We start from the raw sequence: 17,855 nt of genomic DNA, 5'->3' as shown, positions 1-17,855 counted from the left end.
ACATGAATATGATGGATACTCTCTATTACTGTTCATATAAATCAGTAAAATTAAGGAAATATTTTTAAAGATTTATAAAAATCATAGCAAACACAGAACTGTTTAAAGTTGTACACAAAGGCCATGCATTATATAAAACTAGACATGCATGGGAAACTGCATTATAATAATTATTTATATTAGTTTTTAAATATCAGTATCATTAGGTTGAACAACAATTAAGTGATTATAATATCATGAAACTGTTCCCTTGAAGTCTACAAACAATGATATGAACTGTTTCCCACTCTTAATATTTTGTTTACATTACACTTTAATAAGTACACAGTCTTGCTAGATTCTGTTGTGCGTTTCCGTTTTCCCAGATGGGTTTCTACTTACAAAAAGAAAATTACATCATTACTCTGGATACTTTTGTACATGCTCTTCCTTTTTCCACACGTGGAATTAGTTGGGTAAAAAAATGGTGCTTTTTCAATTACATTTTTTGTCATTTGCCTTGACTTAAATTATCTATTATACCTCTGTTCTTATCATAGTAAAAATGGCAAACAAAATTTAGCAAGTGCATCTTGAAGAGAAAAGCAACTCTTTTGTGTGTTCGATGCATGTGGAGAACAAGCATTGACTCGTGGCCACAGAGCAATAATTGAGAAGCAAATCCTCATTGATCTAAACTCATTTCTCTGCCCTTTTTGGTGAGAATGCAAAACTGCCTAAACGTAATGGCTAAAATATCCCTCTTAATTAACCTAACTACTTACCACAATGTAGATTTGTTCACTTAAAAAAAGTTCAAAATATAAAAAGATGCAGTTAAAGGAAGTAAAAGACAGCAGCAAAAGCTATAATTAAAATGTCACTTCCTCTATTCTCTGTGAAACTATAGCTTGAACTCGTATCAGATTTTGCTTGGTCACTGTTGTTCATTTGTCAGCTTATGCTCACAGCTGGTGTTTTGATCTATTGTTTACACACAGGAACTCACACACAGATGGGAATGACAAGACTTGTACTATCCTGTGTAGACTACTCTGTTAATTGAGCCTCATTCAGTCTTTGTATAGTAATGCAAAGGATATTCATTCTGTGATACTGGACAACAGGCTTCCTCATTGTTTTTATGTTTGACTTTCCCATTGCACTGTCACTGCTTTCACAGAGATGCCAGACATACACAATGTACAAAGGCAACAGGGAAGTAAAATACCGGCAGAGTACTGGCCCAAAGTTGGAGTGCAGACATTTGGAAATTTCCATCAATGTGAGAACGAGTGAGAGAAAGAGGTGATACAGATCGATGCTAAATCAATAAAGCTCAAAGTCACTGCCTCAAAGGAGGCTGGGCCCAGTAACTCCTCCAAGCTCTGCTAAGGTCGGGCTACCACCTAATCTGTAATGCTTTGATGGTGAACTGAAATGAGTGTGTTGAGGTATATGGAAGCTCTGGAAACAAAACATTTACTTTCAAATTTGTAGGTCGTGTATATCAGTAGGAAGTGTACTTCACACCAGTGGTGCATATTTTGTCACCATGGCAACTAAGAAAAAAGAAAGACATAGCAATCGAATTTACTATGTATTTAATAGATATCAGTACCATCAAAAAAAATAACCGATTACTTACATAATATGCATACAAGACATGAGATATATATCACCATACAAAACCTATCCGCAGATTATACACCTGCTGAATTTAGTGTGAACCACACCTGAATGTTAAAATGACTACTGCAGTTACTTTACAGTACAAGTTTGAAATAGATCTGTTGACTTAAAACCCCATTTTTACAGTAATTAATGTTCTTGTTCATAATCTTTTGCATAATTTTCTTGATAGAGGGTAATTACTTTAGATGTGCCAGCTCCACATGACTTTGTTGCTGTAGATGCTATCGTTTGATCAAAAACCACTGGTTTATTATTACTTAGTTTTCTAAGGATATATTAGTGTGAGCTCTAGGGGGACAATTTAAAGTACAGTCTTCACCTCTGAAGGCCTGAGGGAAATAATTAAACGTTTATGATTATAAGGCCTCTAAACAAAAAAATCTTCAACTACTTAATAGCTCTATTGGGATTGGCTTGATAAAGAGGCTGCACTAAAAGTTGATAATACACTATCAAAAGTCCCATTTATCTTTTATGCAACATTGCTGAATGTTAGTGATGGCCTACTGTCATCCAGACATAATTCATGACAGTAAAGCCACAGTATATAGCCAATGCTTAGACAGTAATATATACTATGTATACTGTATAATAGACTTCTTTGGGAGATTGCACAGTCTGTGTGCAAATGACCTTTTTTAAGATGGTTATATTTAATAAAATGTGACCATAACCATTTCTTTAGTTTAAGAAAAATCTGATTTGGGTTATTGGTAAAGTGTTAAAAAATAAATTCTGTATGTCTGTTTACCCAGATGGCAACCAATCAAACTTTATGCAAATGTCCCAAACAAAATGCTGCTTTCCCTCCACTCCCACATTGGCTGCACAGAGCTGCACTTGTGTTTCCACTGTAGGCGTTAGAGCTTTTTTCAATGTCAAAGCCCTTCTGGGAAGCAAAGTAAGGTTGTTTTTTTTTTGTTTTTTGTTTTTACCGTTTCCCTTGAAAGGCACATGAGTCCTATGAAATTTTAAGACAAATTAATTCAAAGGCCTTCATAAATCAGATGGTTGTTTATCCATAAAATATCAGTATAAAGTATCAGAAAATTGCTGTTACAGTTTCCAAAAATGTCTGTAGGTTGCATTTTCTAAACGACTGTCCAGAATGATATGATGCGTGCTGCATAGGCTGGTTACATGAAACAAGATTTAGCTCTGTTCACCCCCTTGAGCTGTCATATTCATCAGATTCTCTAGCTTCAAAGAAAATCAAGCTAACCAACATTTGACAGCCTATTGTACTAGTTTTTAAAGTACATGTTGCATGAAATAGTATAAAAATATGTGTTGAAATGGTTATTTTTATTAGATGTCCCCTGCATCTTCAAAATAGTTTACAGGAAGATTGTGAATGTTCCTCGAGGGAAAGAGATAACAAGGCCTGAAAAGAAGATGTCCCCCAAAGACATGTGCTTATTAATTTATCACAGAAGGAGCAGCTAAACTAGGCTAGGGCAGTGAGCTGCTGCTGCTGATTCAAGGGCAAACACCAGCTTTACTGCCTTTTTTCCCTCCTCCTTACCTCACTTGCCCTTTCTTCTGTGACTTCATTAGCGTTTCTGCACGCAAACTGGATTCTGTTTGAGCAAGATAATTGCCAGTTTTCCTCATTTGGCATAAGAAAAATAAAAAACAAACAAATTGTAAAAATGATGCGCAGTCTTTGTGTGGATACACTACTCAATTTTTCCCGTGTGCTTTTCCTCTTCTTATTCTTTCAGCCATTCTGTTTAGCCATTCTCTTTATGATGCTCTTTTATTCTCTATAACTCTACTCCTTCTTTATTCCCCCATCTGTCTGTATCTTAGACTCTCAGCCTGACTTGACCTGCTGCTGTCTGCCTCCAAGAAATAGACTATAATTTCAAAGTTGTAAAATAAAAAAAAACTTTAACGTAAAATTAAAAATGTTAACTATCCGCAAAATATTTGATTTTGTACTAATAAATGACTGAATGCTAAATAATACTCTTCAACTCTAAAACTAATCTACAGATTAAGCTAGATAGAGTATAGTAGTATCTACTTGAGTCTTAGTAGGAAAATGTATTTATTTATATTAACATCTATTTATATGTAATCCTTCTATTCTGTTGCTTTATACACTTGCCATGAACAGTCTATGTAATAATTAGATGCTATTCAACCTTCAGGCTTTTTAACACAAAGGATAGTGCTATCTATGTATATATTGTTTTAAATTACTTAATATTTTTCTTAAATTGTACAAATTGAGAATAAAACAAATAATAATAATATTAAGTATCAAATTTGTAATTCTAGCAGCGAGAATCTAAATGACAGAGTATTTATTTCTCACCAAAATCCCTGCTCTCTGTTGTTGCCATTCATGCATTTTGCCCATTTAGAAGTAAGTCTGGTGGATAGTGAACATTATCTGCTAACAGCATGTCACTAAAATGTACAGATGAAGAAGAAGAAAACAAGTAAGTTATTACAACATTACAACAACATCCTTTTGCTGGGACAGGGTGTATTGTTAGGGTGGCTTAGTGCTACAAGGCAAATGAAAAGACTTGGCACTAATACCAGACAGCTTAAAATGTGCACATACAGGTTTTAGGTCAGCTTTCACACCACCTATATGTTTTTGATTTATATATGTTTTAATAGCTGTTGTATTTCCTGTCTTTGTGTTCGTGCTTTCTTTTACGGGCTCTCCCATGCAAACTGTTTATTTTTCGAAGCCCTATCTATTAATGTTTTGTATACTGAGACTGATACAGCTGTGTGTAATGTAAAAACACCTTAGCTGCTGGGATCAACATAATCACTAGCTGTGCTTAGCAGGTTTTTGATATGCTTCGTGTTATGCAGGTTCTTGCAAATTAGTTAAACATTACGAATGGCTAACTGGGCTCAAGGTAGCAGAAAATTAAAACTATTTCTGTGAGGTGACATGTTGTAAGTAGTGTCTGAGTAAACGAGTCTCAATTTAAAAGCCGCCACTTTGTGCTCAGTAACTCAGATTGCAAATCAGATGGCACAGAAAATGTTTAAGTATACACACCCTGAATGATAAATACCAATGTCTGATATATTTGATGAGTGCTTAAAGTGACGTGTCATCTTCATTCCTTCAGTGACAGACCTTTTTTGGGGGGTTGGGGTTGGTCATTCCAACACTATCGACTTAACAATCAATGGATACATGTAAGAAATGACTTGAGTCCAACGCACCTAACACAGTAGGTGTGTGTGGAAATATGAGGCCATAATAATGGTTTTATGGCAGACCATAAAAGTTGATAAAGTTTAGGGGATTCATGTTTCTTCTCACGTTTACCTTTTAAGACTTTCAGGAAGGAGAATGAAAATCTCTTTCCTGAAGATTTTTTTTCTTTGCATGTATGTATCGCATGTGTATTTTACATAGTTTTCTGTTATTTACCTTTTGTCTTATGTTATGTCTTAGGTCTTATGTTTCACTAAGTTTTAAGACTGGGTTTTTATTCTATCAAAATATTTACTTTAGTTTCTTTTTTTTTCTTTAATGGGATTAAGTAATATACTTGGCAAGAATTGTTCAGCGGCAAGGTTCAAGAAATTCGGAATAGATTTGTGAGGCAGTTGAGTCACGTAGACACCCAAGTTCCAATAAACTATTACACGAATTCACAGGAAATTTGTATCATTACCTTGAAAGGGAGACAGAAGCAAAGGCTGTTGTTGAACTTGGGGCACTGCAGTAAGGCCTACTGATCCTTAATGCAAGGTGCAGTTACTCTACCAGGTGGGCCACCAGGGCACAACAAAGGGCTTCTCTCTTTTTTAGTTTTTGGTTTAATATAAATGCTAAAAAAACTCCCAGGCACTTTGTTTTAAGTGACAATTAAAACACTCTATTTCTTATACCACTATTATGTTTAATTGAGAGAATAGAGTTGGGTTTTTTGTTTTTTAGATTGAGTATATGTTTTGTATGAGAATGAAGCCTTTTTAATTCTTCAGATTTTGACAAAGTCTATATATAATCTTCTGAAGAGCAAACAAAACCATTTTGAATCCAGGAAGCCAATCTGTGCAAGTATTTTTTTAAGCTCAGAAATTTAAGACAGTACATCATTGAGAATGAAAAACAGAACTACTGAAATGCAGGAAACAGGAGCAGTTTCTGGGTTTGTTCTTATGAAGAGAATTCCTGGCCCAGCTACTTCCTCCAACCTTCTTTTTGTCACCTTGTCCTTCCCTCATTTAGTTGGACCATGATAGTTTGGCACCTAATCAGACTGCAGAATTGAACCACTTTGATCTCTTTTATTCAGTAGATTTCACACCATGGTGCGCGTTGGGGAGAATTTGCTGATTTATTTATAATGCCCTGTGAATATTTTATTTTCATTGTGGTCATGGACTCTGTTTTAATGGAAAAGACACTGTTTTGCACATCAGAGGTTCAACTTAACAAGTCTTTTGTTCTCATAGTTCTTTCCTCTTTTTTTTGCTGCTGTTATCACTTGGACCATGTCAGTGAACTGTGTGGTCATAGTCATATTGTGGAACCTCTGATCTTTCTGTTCAGGTTTCATATCTATGTGAACACAGGTGCTGGCATACTGAAATGTGATACAAGTCACATGGCAAGGATAGAGTCACGATCCAGAATCTGATTCTCCCGGCAGGTGTAGTTGAACTGACTCAAATCACATGATTAGTTGTGACTATAGTCCCTGGAAAAAAAAATCTTGCCACCTTAACTCAGTTTCTGCAAACTCGTATTTTACTTCGAAAGTTCTGATCATAAGTGATTCATTTCAAATTTGTTTCTGTTCCTTCTGCACCTTAAGCTCAAAAACCAGAAATCCTCATAGTCAAACATTAACCAAGTCTTTTCGTTAGCAGTGTTTGACTTTCAGAGGGTGAAACAGTTAATTTAGCTTATCTTCTGTGCTTTCTTTAGCACATCAACTGACCGTGTTTATTCTAGTGAGACAATAAAGTACAATTGGAAAATGCCAGAAGACTAGCAGAGCCATAGCCATACGTCTGGAGGTTTATTAGATGCCAAAACAGTATGATGTTTTGGCATCTAATAAGCAAATGTGAAACAAATGATTCCAGTCATTTCATCCTCTATCGCAGCTGATGCGAGGGAAACAATAAGAATATGCCTGTTCCCAAATGACATGCATTCCGGTTCTTTACTGGACCACACGGTCCCTCCCAATTGAAATGTGTGAGCTCATGGCTTTTTACCGTCTTATTGTTTAGCCGTGTGTCTCTGTGTACACCTTTCTGGGTGTGTGTCTTTTTCTTTGAACACCTTCCTTCCTCGTTCTTATTCAGGTTTATTTTTCTCTCCTCAAACACTTAAAATTTATCATGTTCAACAATGCCCCTTAATGTTTAGAAGGACGTTGTAAAATGTATATGGGTTTAAGACAATCAGATAGAAGCATACAAATCAGTTCTATTGCTGACCAAACACTGCAGAGATCTTTTAAAGTAAATTTTCATAGCAGGCAAGGCTTTGGTTTAGTTGGTTGTCTAATCTCTTGATTAGAGATTGTCCTCATCTGTCTGTTTCCTCTGTCTGACATTGCTCAAGTGTTTTGAACCTGCCTGTTAATGTCAAGCTTTTGGTTCTGCTATTGAAGCTTTCAGCCTGGTGAATTAATAATCATCTAACAATATTCAGAAACGGTAGTTAGGGATTGCATAATGACTTTGTTTTCCGGGAACAAAGCTGTGTAGCTTGCGGGCTCTGACCCAGTACAAGAGTTTTAGCTGCAACAGTGGGATTTTCTCTGGCTTTTAAAGAGGCTTAGCAATGCCAGTTCAGTTGGCCTTAGAAAAACTGGAGGCTGAAGAATCTCTTTATTAGTAATAACTGTGAGCAAACACAAGGGTACTGAAAGGTCAGTTTGATGAACTTAAGTAAAATATCCTATGTAGTCATTGGGAAAGCTTTGATATTAAATATCACTCTCTTAGTTTTTGCGGACAACAGTTCAGTAAGATGGGAACACTGGTACTCAAACAAAATGGCAGATAGGAGAGTAAGTAAAACTTGAGTCCCCAAACAGACCATATGGTACAAGAGACAATAATTATGTGTGCTGCCTTAAAAACCAAACTTGAAAACAGTTGTTTCTATGTTTATTGCAGTTCTTTTCTTCATCACAAGGAAACATGGCTGTGCCTGACAATTATAATATGCAAACTCTGTTTCAGCTGAGTCCCACAAAACCCAGAAATTCGATTCCAAGTAATCTGATGGTCGATTTAGGTTTTATATTAACCAAAAATGGCAAAGAGCTCATTTTATCGTTAGTGCTTAAGTCAGTGCACTGGAGTTTTTTCATGGTTTTCCTGATTTGAGATTGTAGCTTTCATAACATGGCACAGGGCTTTATTTCCATATGGTTGTTGCCAAGGCTCTTAAAAAGGTTTGTAACTGGCTCCGTTTGATGGTCTTACTTACATGATCCAGATGACTGTTTATGAGATTTAGGTACTTTTGTAATTTTGAAATCTTACTGTTTTTGCAAAGAGAGGCAAATCTTTTATCTGTCAGTATTTTCCTGTCGTGCCAATTTCTGTTCCTGTTTATCTCTACTACTGCGCTTCTCTTATTGTAGAACTGTTGAATCCAAGTAGGCCAGGTGGGTTGTGTAACACACAGCCAAAACTGTGAATAAGATAGGGAAGAAAGGAGTGAAATGGAAAAGTGCATTTATACACTGTTTTATTGAGTCTGGAGCCTAAATGGGTCTACCTGCCTTTCCTTTGCTTCATCAACATAAAATACAGTTTGTGGTACATATTTCCATACTATCCAGTTAAGCAAAAGTAAACTTTTCCTCCTAATATACTTTCAGACACGTACACTCATCAGCTAGATCTCATTTTGCACGTATTCTAACATGCAACCATGTCCTGTCTGGGCAAATAATAGTTCACATTCATACAATGGCAGTATTGAGACACACATGCACACTCTAAAGGGGCAGGAAGTCAATAGGAACACACCTAATATAGACACATTAAATGGGACTCTTTGTGCATACGGGCAGGCACAGGTCTGTAAGACACTATGGCACAGCTTTCCAGAACAATCTTTATTGGTTTAATTATTGTATTCAGCTCTCCAGCTGACTTTTAGACAGCCTGATATCTCAAACCTTGAAGATTTCATTAGCGAGCAAGAAGAGCAGAAAAACAGAATGGGGAGTGAAGAAACAGGAAAGAAAGGATTTTAATGAAAAAAGATGAAAAGAAAATGGGCTTGGAGCATAGAAAAACTAGAAGAAGAGAAGGGAAAACTGAAACTCGCTGTTGTGGGTTTTTATTGCTGCGATTCCAGCTTTGGTATTGGGCCCAATGCATCTTTCATCACTAGATAAGATAAGATAAGATAAGATAAGATAAGATAAGATAAGATAAGATAAGATAAGATAAGATAAGATAGAACTTTATTAATCCCTCGGGTGGGTTCCTCTGGGAAATTCGACTTCCAAAAAGCACAGCAACGACCGAAGTTACAGAATTGATATATATATATATATATATATATATATATATATTACTAAATAACCATGAACATGCAATGTATGGATATAAAGCCTGAGAATAGAAACTGGAAGTGGAAAACTATAGCCCACATGAAGTAGCTAATTGTGTTTTTCAACACACCTGCGATTGGTTAATTAAAACGTTCCATCTTTTTTGTCTCCATCCTTATCCTGTCTTCTTCTGCCATTATCTCCTGTTCTTTTCCCCTCCATCTTTTTTCTCTTCCTGGTTCTCTTCTCAGTGCAGCTAGAAGGGAATCCTGTTCGAGGGATTAGCGGTCTGTCAATGAGGAACTACCGGCTCATCTTCTGCCACAACCTGAAGCAGCCATAGATGGTTCAGTGGTTTACTGGCTAGGGGAGGAGAGGATAGAACACACTTTCACTGCTACACGGTGAGTGCACACAAACACACAACACTTACCGAGCCACATCCGTAATTGAAGGGGAAAATAGACTCGGTGCATTTCTAAGCCATGATCACAGATCAGATGCACAGATGCACATCTGGGTTTTTTTAAGCAGTTTGGAACTTATGTAATACAGTCAACAGTGTGGTAAACTTGCCAAAGCGAGTTTATCATAATGTCTCATTGTCACACTTCCTTATAAACTATTTCTTAGATTTCATTTTATTATCTTTATGATTCTTGGTGCTATAAAGAGCCCAGATGTGAGGATACAAAGAGCACATCATCCTACAGCCAAGAATTAATTAGCTACAACCGATGAACTCTGCCAAGGGCTGTAAAATGAGCAGTCATTGGTACATGAAGGTATCCACTTAGTAATGCGAACAATCTGTTAAAGTAGGGTTAAACATAGTAGCTGTTGATATTGTAAAACAAACTGGATATCAAGAGAGTAAAAGAGAAGCACACTGAATATATGTAGCTTTATCTACTCATTACAAAGAATGCATTGAACGTATTTTAAATTATTAGTGCTGATATTTTTCTATTTTCACCTGAAAATCAAAATGTTTTAACATTGATGTTTGAAACTATTAAAATATGTACTCATATTGTATGTCATTTATATTTATATTGCATTGTATGTCATTATTGTAAACAAGGCCAGATTACTTGCTTACATTTAAAAGACCGCTATCATTAGTTACATAATACTGTAAGATTAGTTTCACTGGAACAAATTGAGATTACATTTCTGATAAACTGATGTTCCTCCCCCAGTGATGAGTGGACTGGACACCATCTGTCGATGTTTGCATTTAGATTACTCACCAAACAACCAACGTCAATATCAGACTTTTCATTTGCTTATTTTGCATTGATTTTCATCCCATCCTGAATGTCATCACCTCTAAAGAAGCTACAGAGGACCACAGAACACATAATATAAGACTGCAGGAAGCAAACAAAGCAATTTGTCATGCAACATTTGTTATAGGATAAAAACACTGGTACAGTATTACAAACTGAAAACCAGACAATTAGTCAGTAGCTATTTTGAATATTGACTACACATTTTAGTCAAAGAAAATTGGAATCTGAATGTTTGCAGGGTAAAGCTTCTCAGAAATGATTGCTTCTTTATTTATTGGTAAATTGATTATGCAGTCTTTGGAAGACTGTAAACAAAACTGACATGAGATGTCCTACTCCCCCACCTACCCTCTTTTTACAAAATCCCTTTGCAGGTCACTACCCTGTAGCTGTGGCCCTGCCCCCTCCCACTCACTGGCACTTAACAGTTAGTAAAGCCAGACAGTCCTGTATGTCCTGCATGACTGTTTACTGGCGCCTTTAAATAATTATTCTTGGTATCTATAAGCCCGCATGATCAGGGATGAAGATTTTATTTTTTTTAAGCCAGGCTGCATTCTGTCTTTCTCTCACATTATGTCTGATCTCACCCATTTCTTCCTTTATAAGACGTGAGGTCTTGGCGGGGTTGTGGTGAGGAGGAGGAGGAGCAGGCCATGAGGAAGAGCGTGTCTCCGTTGCCAGGCAACGAGGGCGGGAGCTCAGCCAGCACCACACGGGTTTTTGGTGTTCCTCTGGAGGATGTGACCCACACACACACAATCAGCGGCCATGAGGTTCCTGCACTAGTAAAAGATATTGTCGACTACATTGAGGAGCACGGTGAGTGACTGAGAACGCAGTTCAGTTCAGTTTAATTCAATAATAATAATAATAATAATAATGGATTGGATTTATATAGCGCTTTTCAAGGCACCCAAAGCGCTTTACAATACCACTATTCATTCACTCTCACATTCATACACTGGTGGAGGCAGCTACAGTTGTAGCCACAGCTGCCCTGGGGCAGACTGACAGAAGCGAGGCTGCCATATCGCGCCATCGGCCCCTCTGGCCAACACCAGTAGGCAAGTAGGGTAAAGTGTCTTGCCCAAGGACACAATGACCAGGACAGAGAGCCCAGGGATCGAACCAGCGACCTTCCGGTTACAGATGCGATTCCCAACCCCCTGAGCCACGGTCGCCCTAAATTCAGTCCTACATATTTGTTTAATATGCACATTGAAATGCATATCCTAGTCAAAAACGGGTCCAAGATTCCTCACAGTGTTACTGGAGGCTAAAGTAATGCCATCCAGACTTAAGTATCTGGTTAGATACCATATTTCTAAGATTTGAAGGGACAAGTACAATAATATCACTTTCTATCTGAATTTAGGAGCCGGAAATTGGAGGTCATCCAGGTCTTTATGTCTTTAATAAAACCTTGCAGTTTTGTGCGGTTTAACTGATTAGTGTGTCATCTGGCTTCAGGGAAAGATAGAGCTTGGTATCATCTGCATAGCAGGGAAAGTGTATACTATACATGTATAACGTAAACAGAACTGGTCCTAGCAAAGAAACCTGTGGAACTCCATAATTAACCTTAGTGTGTGAAGAATAGGGATGGGTATCGTTTAGGTTTTATCTGATACCAGTACCAAACCGATACTTTTGAAACGGTGCCGGTGCTTAAACAGTGCTCGATCCGGTGCTTAAAGAATGGAGAACACAAACTTTGTGCAAAAACCTCTTATGTTTTGCTGTTTTTTTGTAAAAAGATAACAATGTTAGCCTTTTCTGCAGCTATGGGGCATATATGGTATCACTCTTGGCTGGAAGCAGTGCTTAAACAATGGAAAAAACACCAATTTTGTCCAAAAACCTCTCATGTTTAGTTGTTTCCCACTTTTTCTTTTCTTTGGTTATTTTAGTATCTGCCATCAAACAAGAAGACAGCCGCATGTAACTACGACGGTGTTTGCTAGTTCACCTTACGTGCATTAATTTATTAACGTGGTTAGCCTACTCAACGTAAATTATCATCATCATCGGTCATCATTTCTGCTACACTGGCAGGGCTAGGGGCCAGGACTCTCCTCTTCGGGTTTTTGGGGGATGTTGCTAACTCTGGTCCCATAACAGGCACCACACCCGCAGTAGATGTGCACGGTGTGAGGTCTCGCAGCAAGCTATCAAATACGGTGCATTTCTCGGCTTTTAACAAAATGCTATACGTCGCCAGGTGTTTCATCAGATTCGAGGTGCTACCTCCTTTGCACAGTATCACCTTAAAGCACTTGCTGAGTTTGCATCTTTTGCTGTGAAGTACGGCCAGACTTTGACCGCTTCGCCTTGGGCATTTTTAATCTGTAGCTCTGCTCTAAAAGAATGTACGTACCTGGGCCCGCCTACTACGCTTGCAAAGGTAAAGTGATTGGCTAGAATCCAAAGTGTGTGACATCTTAGGGGAAAAAAAGCACCGAAATGTGCGCTGCTTTTCGGTCTGGTTACTACTCTTTATGTCAGAACCGATACCGGTACCCGTCCCTAGTGAAGAAGACTCTCTGTTACACCCCGGCCTAGGCAACCGGGGTGCAACGTAGAAAAACAAAGATAAGGAAAATAAAACTACGAAGAAAAACACTAAGGCTCTCCACCAAAATCCCAAAACGAAAGTGTCTCAAAATGAAAGCACCAAACTATTTACAACACGGGGGAGATCGCGACCATGACACACTGAAACACAGGGTTTAAATACCTAGAGGGAGCAATCAGGAAAATGGACAACAAGAGGGAAACACAGCTGGGGCAACTCAGAACTGACGAGACAGGGAAACATAAACTGAAAAGACTAAGATAACACAGACTTTCAAAGTAAAACAGGAAACATAACAGTCACGCCAAAAACAACACACTGACAACACCGAAACGTAACAGTTCCCCCCACCCAAAAATCAAACATTTAACACCAAGTGAAAAGTTTGATCCAGACAGACGAAGCCGATGAAGGCTGGAGCGGTCCCACTGACCCTCCAGCAGACGACGAAGGCTGGAGCGGTCCCACGGACCCTCCAGCGAAGGCGGATGAAGGCTGGAGCGGTCCCACGGACCCTCCAGCGACGACAAAGGCTGGGGCGGTCCCACGGACCCTCCCCTCAGCGAAGGCAGACGAAGCTGATGAAGGCTGGAGCGGTCCCACTGACCCTCCAGCAGACGACGAAGGCTGGAGCGGTCCCTCGGACCCTCCAGCGAAGGCGGATGAAGGCTGGAGCGGTCCCACCGACCCTCCAGCGAAGGCGGATGAAGGCTGGAGCGGTCCCACCGACCCTCCAGCGACGACAAAGGCTGGGGCGGTCCCACGGACCCTCCAGCAGACGACGAAGGCTGGAGCGGTCCCTCGGACCCTCCAGCGAAGGCGGATGAAGGCTGGAGCGGTCCCTCGGACCCTCCAGCGGAGACGGACAGCTGAAGCGAAGGCAGACGAAGATGATGAAGGCTGGAGCGGTCCCACTGACCCTCCAGCAGACGACGAAGGCTGGAGCGGTCCCTCGGACCCTCCAGCGAAGGCGGATGAAGGCTGAAGCAGTCCCACGGACCCTCCAGCGAAGGCGGATGAAGGCTGGAGCGGTCCCACGGACCCTCCAGCGACGACAAAGGCTGGGGCGGTCCCCGGACCCCCCAGCGAAGGCAATCCCGGACGAGCCCCCATGTGTTACACCCCGGCCTAGGCAACCGGGGTGCAACGTAGAAAAACAAAGATAAGGAAAATAAAACTACGAAGAAAAACACTAAGGCTCTCCACCAAAATCCCAAAACGAAAGTGTCTCAAAATGAAAGCACCAAACTATTTACAACACGGGGGAGATCGCGACCATGACACACTGAAACACAGGGTTTAAATACCTAGAGGGAGCAATCAGGAAAATGGACAACAAGAGGGAAACACAGCTGGGGCAACTCAGAACTGACGAGACAGGGAAACATAAACTGAAAAGACTAAGATAACACAGACTTTCAAAGTAAAACAGGAAACATAACAGTCACGCCAAAAACAACACACTGACAACACCGAAACGTAACACTCTCCATTAACATTAACAAATTGAAGTTTATTAGAGAGACTCAAATCACTGCAGTACCTTTAACATGCTCTAATTGCTAATAATTAATAATCGAATGCTGCACTGAGGTCTAGCAGGACAAGCACAGAGATGAGCCCACTGTCATCGACCATAAGAAGATCATTTGTAACCTTCACTAATTCTGTTTCTGTACCTCTACAAATAAACAATTCTTCTTCCGATGATCTGTTAGCTGTTTTAAAACTACGCGTTCTAGAATTTTTGAGATAACAATAAGGTTGGTGATTATTAGCCTTTAATATAGCCTATAATTAGCTAAGACAGCTAGGTTAAGTGACAGCTTTTTAAGTAATGGTTTAATCACTGCCACCTTAAAGGCCTCTGGTACATAGCCCAGTAATAGGGAAATGATTTGGAGGAAGTAATTATTGAAATTAAATCAGAGGGAAAGAGTCTAAATAATTATTAATAGTACTGAAAGTAGCTTAATTCTTAAATGAACTTAAAATAGCCAGAGGAAGGTAGCCTAGTTACAGACATTCAGTGTGTACAAAAGAAGCAGAGAAGTTCTTGTAGGGATAAAGCTCCTCTCTAAATCTTCTGTGATTAAATTATAAGAGGTTCCTTAAATTTTGCATGTGGCTGAAGCAGATCTTTCACCTCATTTCTTTTTGGTAAGGATCAGCTGCATCTCCCTCAGTTAAAGTTATGAGTCATATTTACATGGAACGTTTAATTTGTAGCAGGATACAGGCATTACATAATCTTACATAATTACCACTAATGTTAGTTTACTTAATGTAGAAAGAACTCTGCGGCTGATGTCAAAATCCTTTTATTCCGTTTTAGCTGTAGTTTGACTCGAGGGGTTGCACCTGTAGGTCATTCCGCTTATTTAACTAAACACGTCGAGCCAAAGATTTAAACAATTTCTCAGCACAAAATGTTGGATGTTCAGCTAAATCAGATTCTGTGATGTTTCAGTCCTGCTTTTGTTGAGCTACAGTATCTTACATCATGATAAAACCAAAATATGTTGTTTGTGGGATCCAGTTTTTGATAAGATAAATTCTGAAGGCCCTGGCAGACAGCTCCACGGCTGGCTTCCTTCTGTTACATAACACTTCTGTCAACTTCAGCCTCACTTGTGAAAACAGAAGAGAGTGAGGAGAGTAACCTACCAAGCGCTCGCCCTGGATTTTCCTACAACTCCCTAGAACATTTCTGTATGAGCATCACAGAACAGCAACTTCAGTCTTCTGTCATGTTCTTACAAAAAGGAAGTTGGCAGTTAAGACAGCTCAGTCTGAAAGATGAGAAGTAAAATGCCTGACTGTTTCACTAGCCAGATCCAAGTTTTGTTTTTTGTTTTTTTAAACTATCCAAATCTGAATTGGGCTTGTATATTGGTTCTGATTAGATTACACTATCAGTACTTGTTTTATAGCTCTTTAAAACCTCAGCCAGATAGTCTTATGTATGCTAAAGATATGTTGTTGGTTTGACCCTTGTTATATCAATTAGACACTTGTATGTCGTTACCCTTACTGTGTGCAAAATTACTTCACATGAGATAAAAAATTGCAGAGCATGTAAAGATCAGTTGATGTACTTTGTATCATTAGAGATTGAAAAGCAATTCCACAGCTGTAAATATATCCCACATAAAATGAAGGAATTGCCTGAGAAGACAATAAATGGTTTAAAGTAATAAAAAAAAAGATTATCAGGGAGCATCCTGATCATTTAAGTAGGATTCATCTTTGATAGAGATCTTACAAAGCAGGTCAATGGGACGCTGGACACGCTGGATACATTTTCACGTTAAAGTAAATAAGTGTTGAATAAATACGCTTTTTCTGGATCCCCAAAAGTTGTCACTGAACTTTTTTTAAACACTGCTGAAATGAAGTACCACTTCAAATTGTTTCCAGTGAAGCAGGTTGGTGATTTGTGTAACTTGGGGGCTCTTTGACCACATGAGGTTATGCAATAAGTCTCCAGGGTCTCTGCTGGTGCAATAATTAGAGCGGTGCTGCCTGTCAGGAAGTTACTAAGACAGTGAAAAGGCCTCCGTCTCTCTGGGATGCCTGGTAGTAGTTGAAGCAGGAAAATGACGTGAAATGTCAATTTGATAGAAGACAGTTGCCAAAAGCTGAAAACATTAGAGGCATGTCTGAGCAAATGCCCAGTGTTTTAATGGATCAGCAAAGACAGAGAGACCGTTTTATTTTATTTTAGTGTAACTCTGCTGTCACTCGGTGTACCTCTGGTGTTCTTCATGTAGACGGCTTTGTGGAGATATAAAAGGGAGCAGGTCCCACGGGATTCCTGTCATCATTTGGACTTAGTTGATTATCTTGCTTGTTAACAGATAAGAAACTGGAGAGTGAGGCTATAATCAAATGTAATCCACACATCAAACCATTACCACTTAAATATAGTTTGAAGCATTTCGTGTGTTTTTTTTTGTTTTTTTCCTCCACACCATATATTTGTTGTGTTGTCAAAAACGGATCATTTTCGCACATTTGTGATAGCGATAAGTCATCAGATCTAGAACACTCACCACTAAACAGATGTTTTCAGGTGAAAATGCATGCAGTCAATGTATTTCTTTGGAGCTTTGCTTTTAATGCATTTATCAAATATTCCCCTTTTCTTTTGTTTGTATATGTTTCAGTACATTTTTTGGCAAATTTGTATAAACAACTTACAACTTACACGCTACTTCAACAACTTACAAGTGGTTGGTCAGGTAGCTGCAACCAAGTAGTTGTTACACATCCAGAAAAAGAACCAAAAATCTTTTGCAGCAGATTCATGTGACATCGCAGTGCATAACATCAGGATATTGTTTTACAAGATCAACTGATATGTTTGGTAAACAAGGGGGAAAAATGTTGGTTATTCTAAAAATGTCCTCTAAAAAGCCTTGACAAGATTTACAGATTGGTTTATCTTTTCTGTCACAAACACATGTGATGCTGCCTCACATGCGAATGATATTACAGTATGGTCATGCTTTTTCTGATAGATAAGGGAAGAATCCACATAACCAAATGTTTTTGCACACACACACACACACACACACACACACATCACTGTACTTTCTTTTGTTCATCTTATATAAGTTGTGTAACAGTGAAGGATCTGAATCATTCTGCATCAGCAAAATTACAGTACTCGGTTAGTTTTGACTTCCCTTACAGGTTGGTAATTTTCAATTCCTAATTTGGAAACTCTAACATGACCAAGCTGTATTTTGTTGCATCTTTATGAGTTATTATTGT

The 17,855-nt window shown here is 38.8% G+C and overlaps 1 protein-coding gene across 8 annotated transcripts in view; it reads left to right on the top strand.

Annotated features, from left to right (window-relative positions):
* The window catches only part of fam13b (family with sequence similarity 13 member B), a 69,539-nt gene that overhangs the window by 7,944 nt on the left and 43,740 nt on the right, over window positions 1-17,855 (top strand). For all 8 annotated transcript variants that reach the window (XM_026182340.2, XM_080304492.1, XM_026182321.2 and 5 more), the window contains exons 2-3: window positions 9,455-9,607; window positions 11,108-11,320. In XM_026182340.2, coding sequence (XP_026038125.2) covers window positions 11,155-11,320 — 166 coding nt within the window. In that variant the 5' untranslated portion in view covers window positions 9,455-9,607; window positions 11,108-11,154. The remainder of the gene's footprint in view (window positions 1-9,454; window positions 9,608-11,107; window positions 11,321-17,855) is intronic.

The sequence above is a fragment of the Astatotilapia calliptera genome, chromosome 2 (assembly GCF_964374335.1).
Source record: "Astatotilapia calliptera chromosome 2, fAstCal68.1, whole genome shotgun sequence".
NCBI classification, from domain to species: Eukaryota; Metazoa; Chordata; class Actinopteri; order Cichliformes; family Cichlidae; genus Astatotilapia; species Astatotilapia calliptera.
Note: the sequence above shows the minus strand (reverse complement) of the source record. Positions and strands in the feature narration are given on the sequence as shown.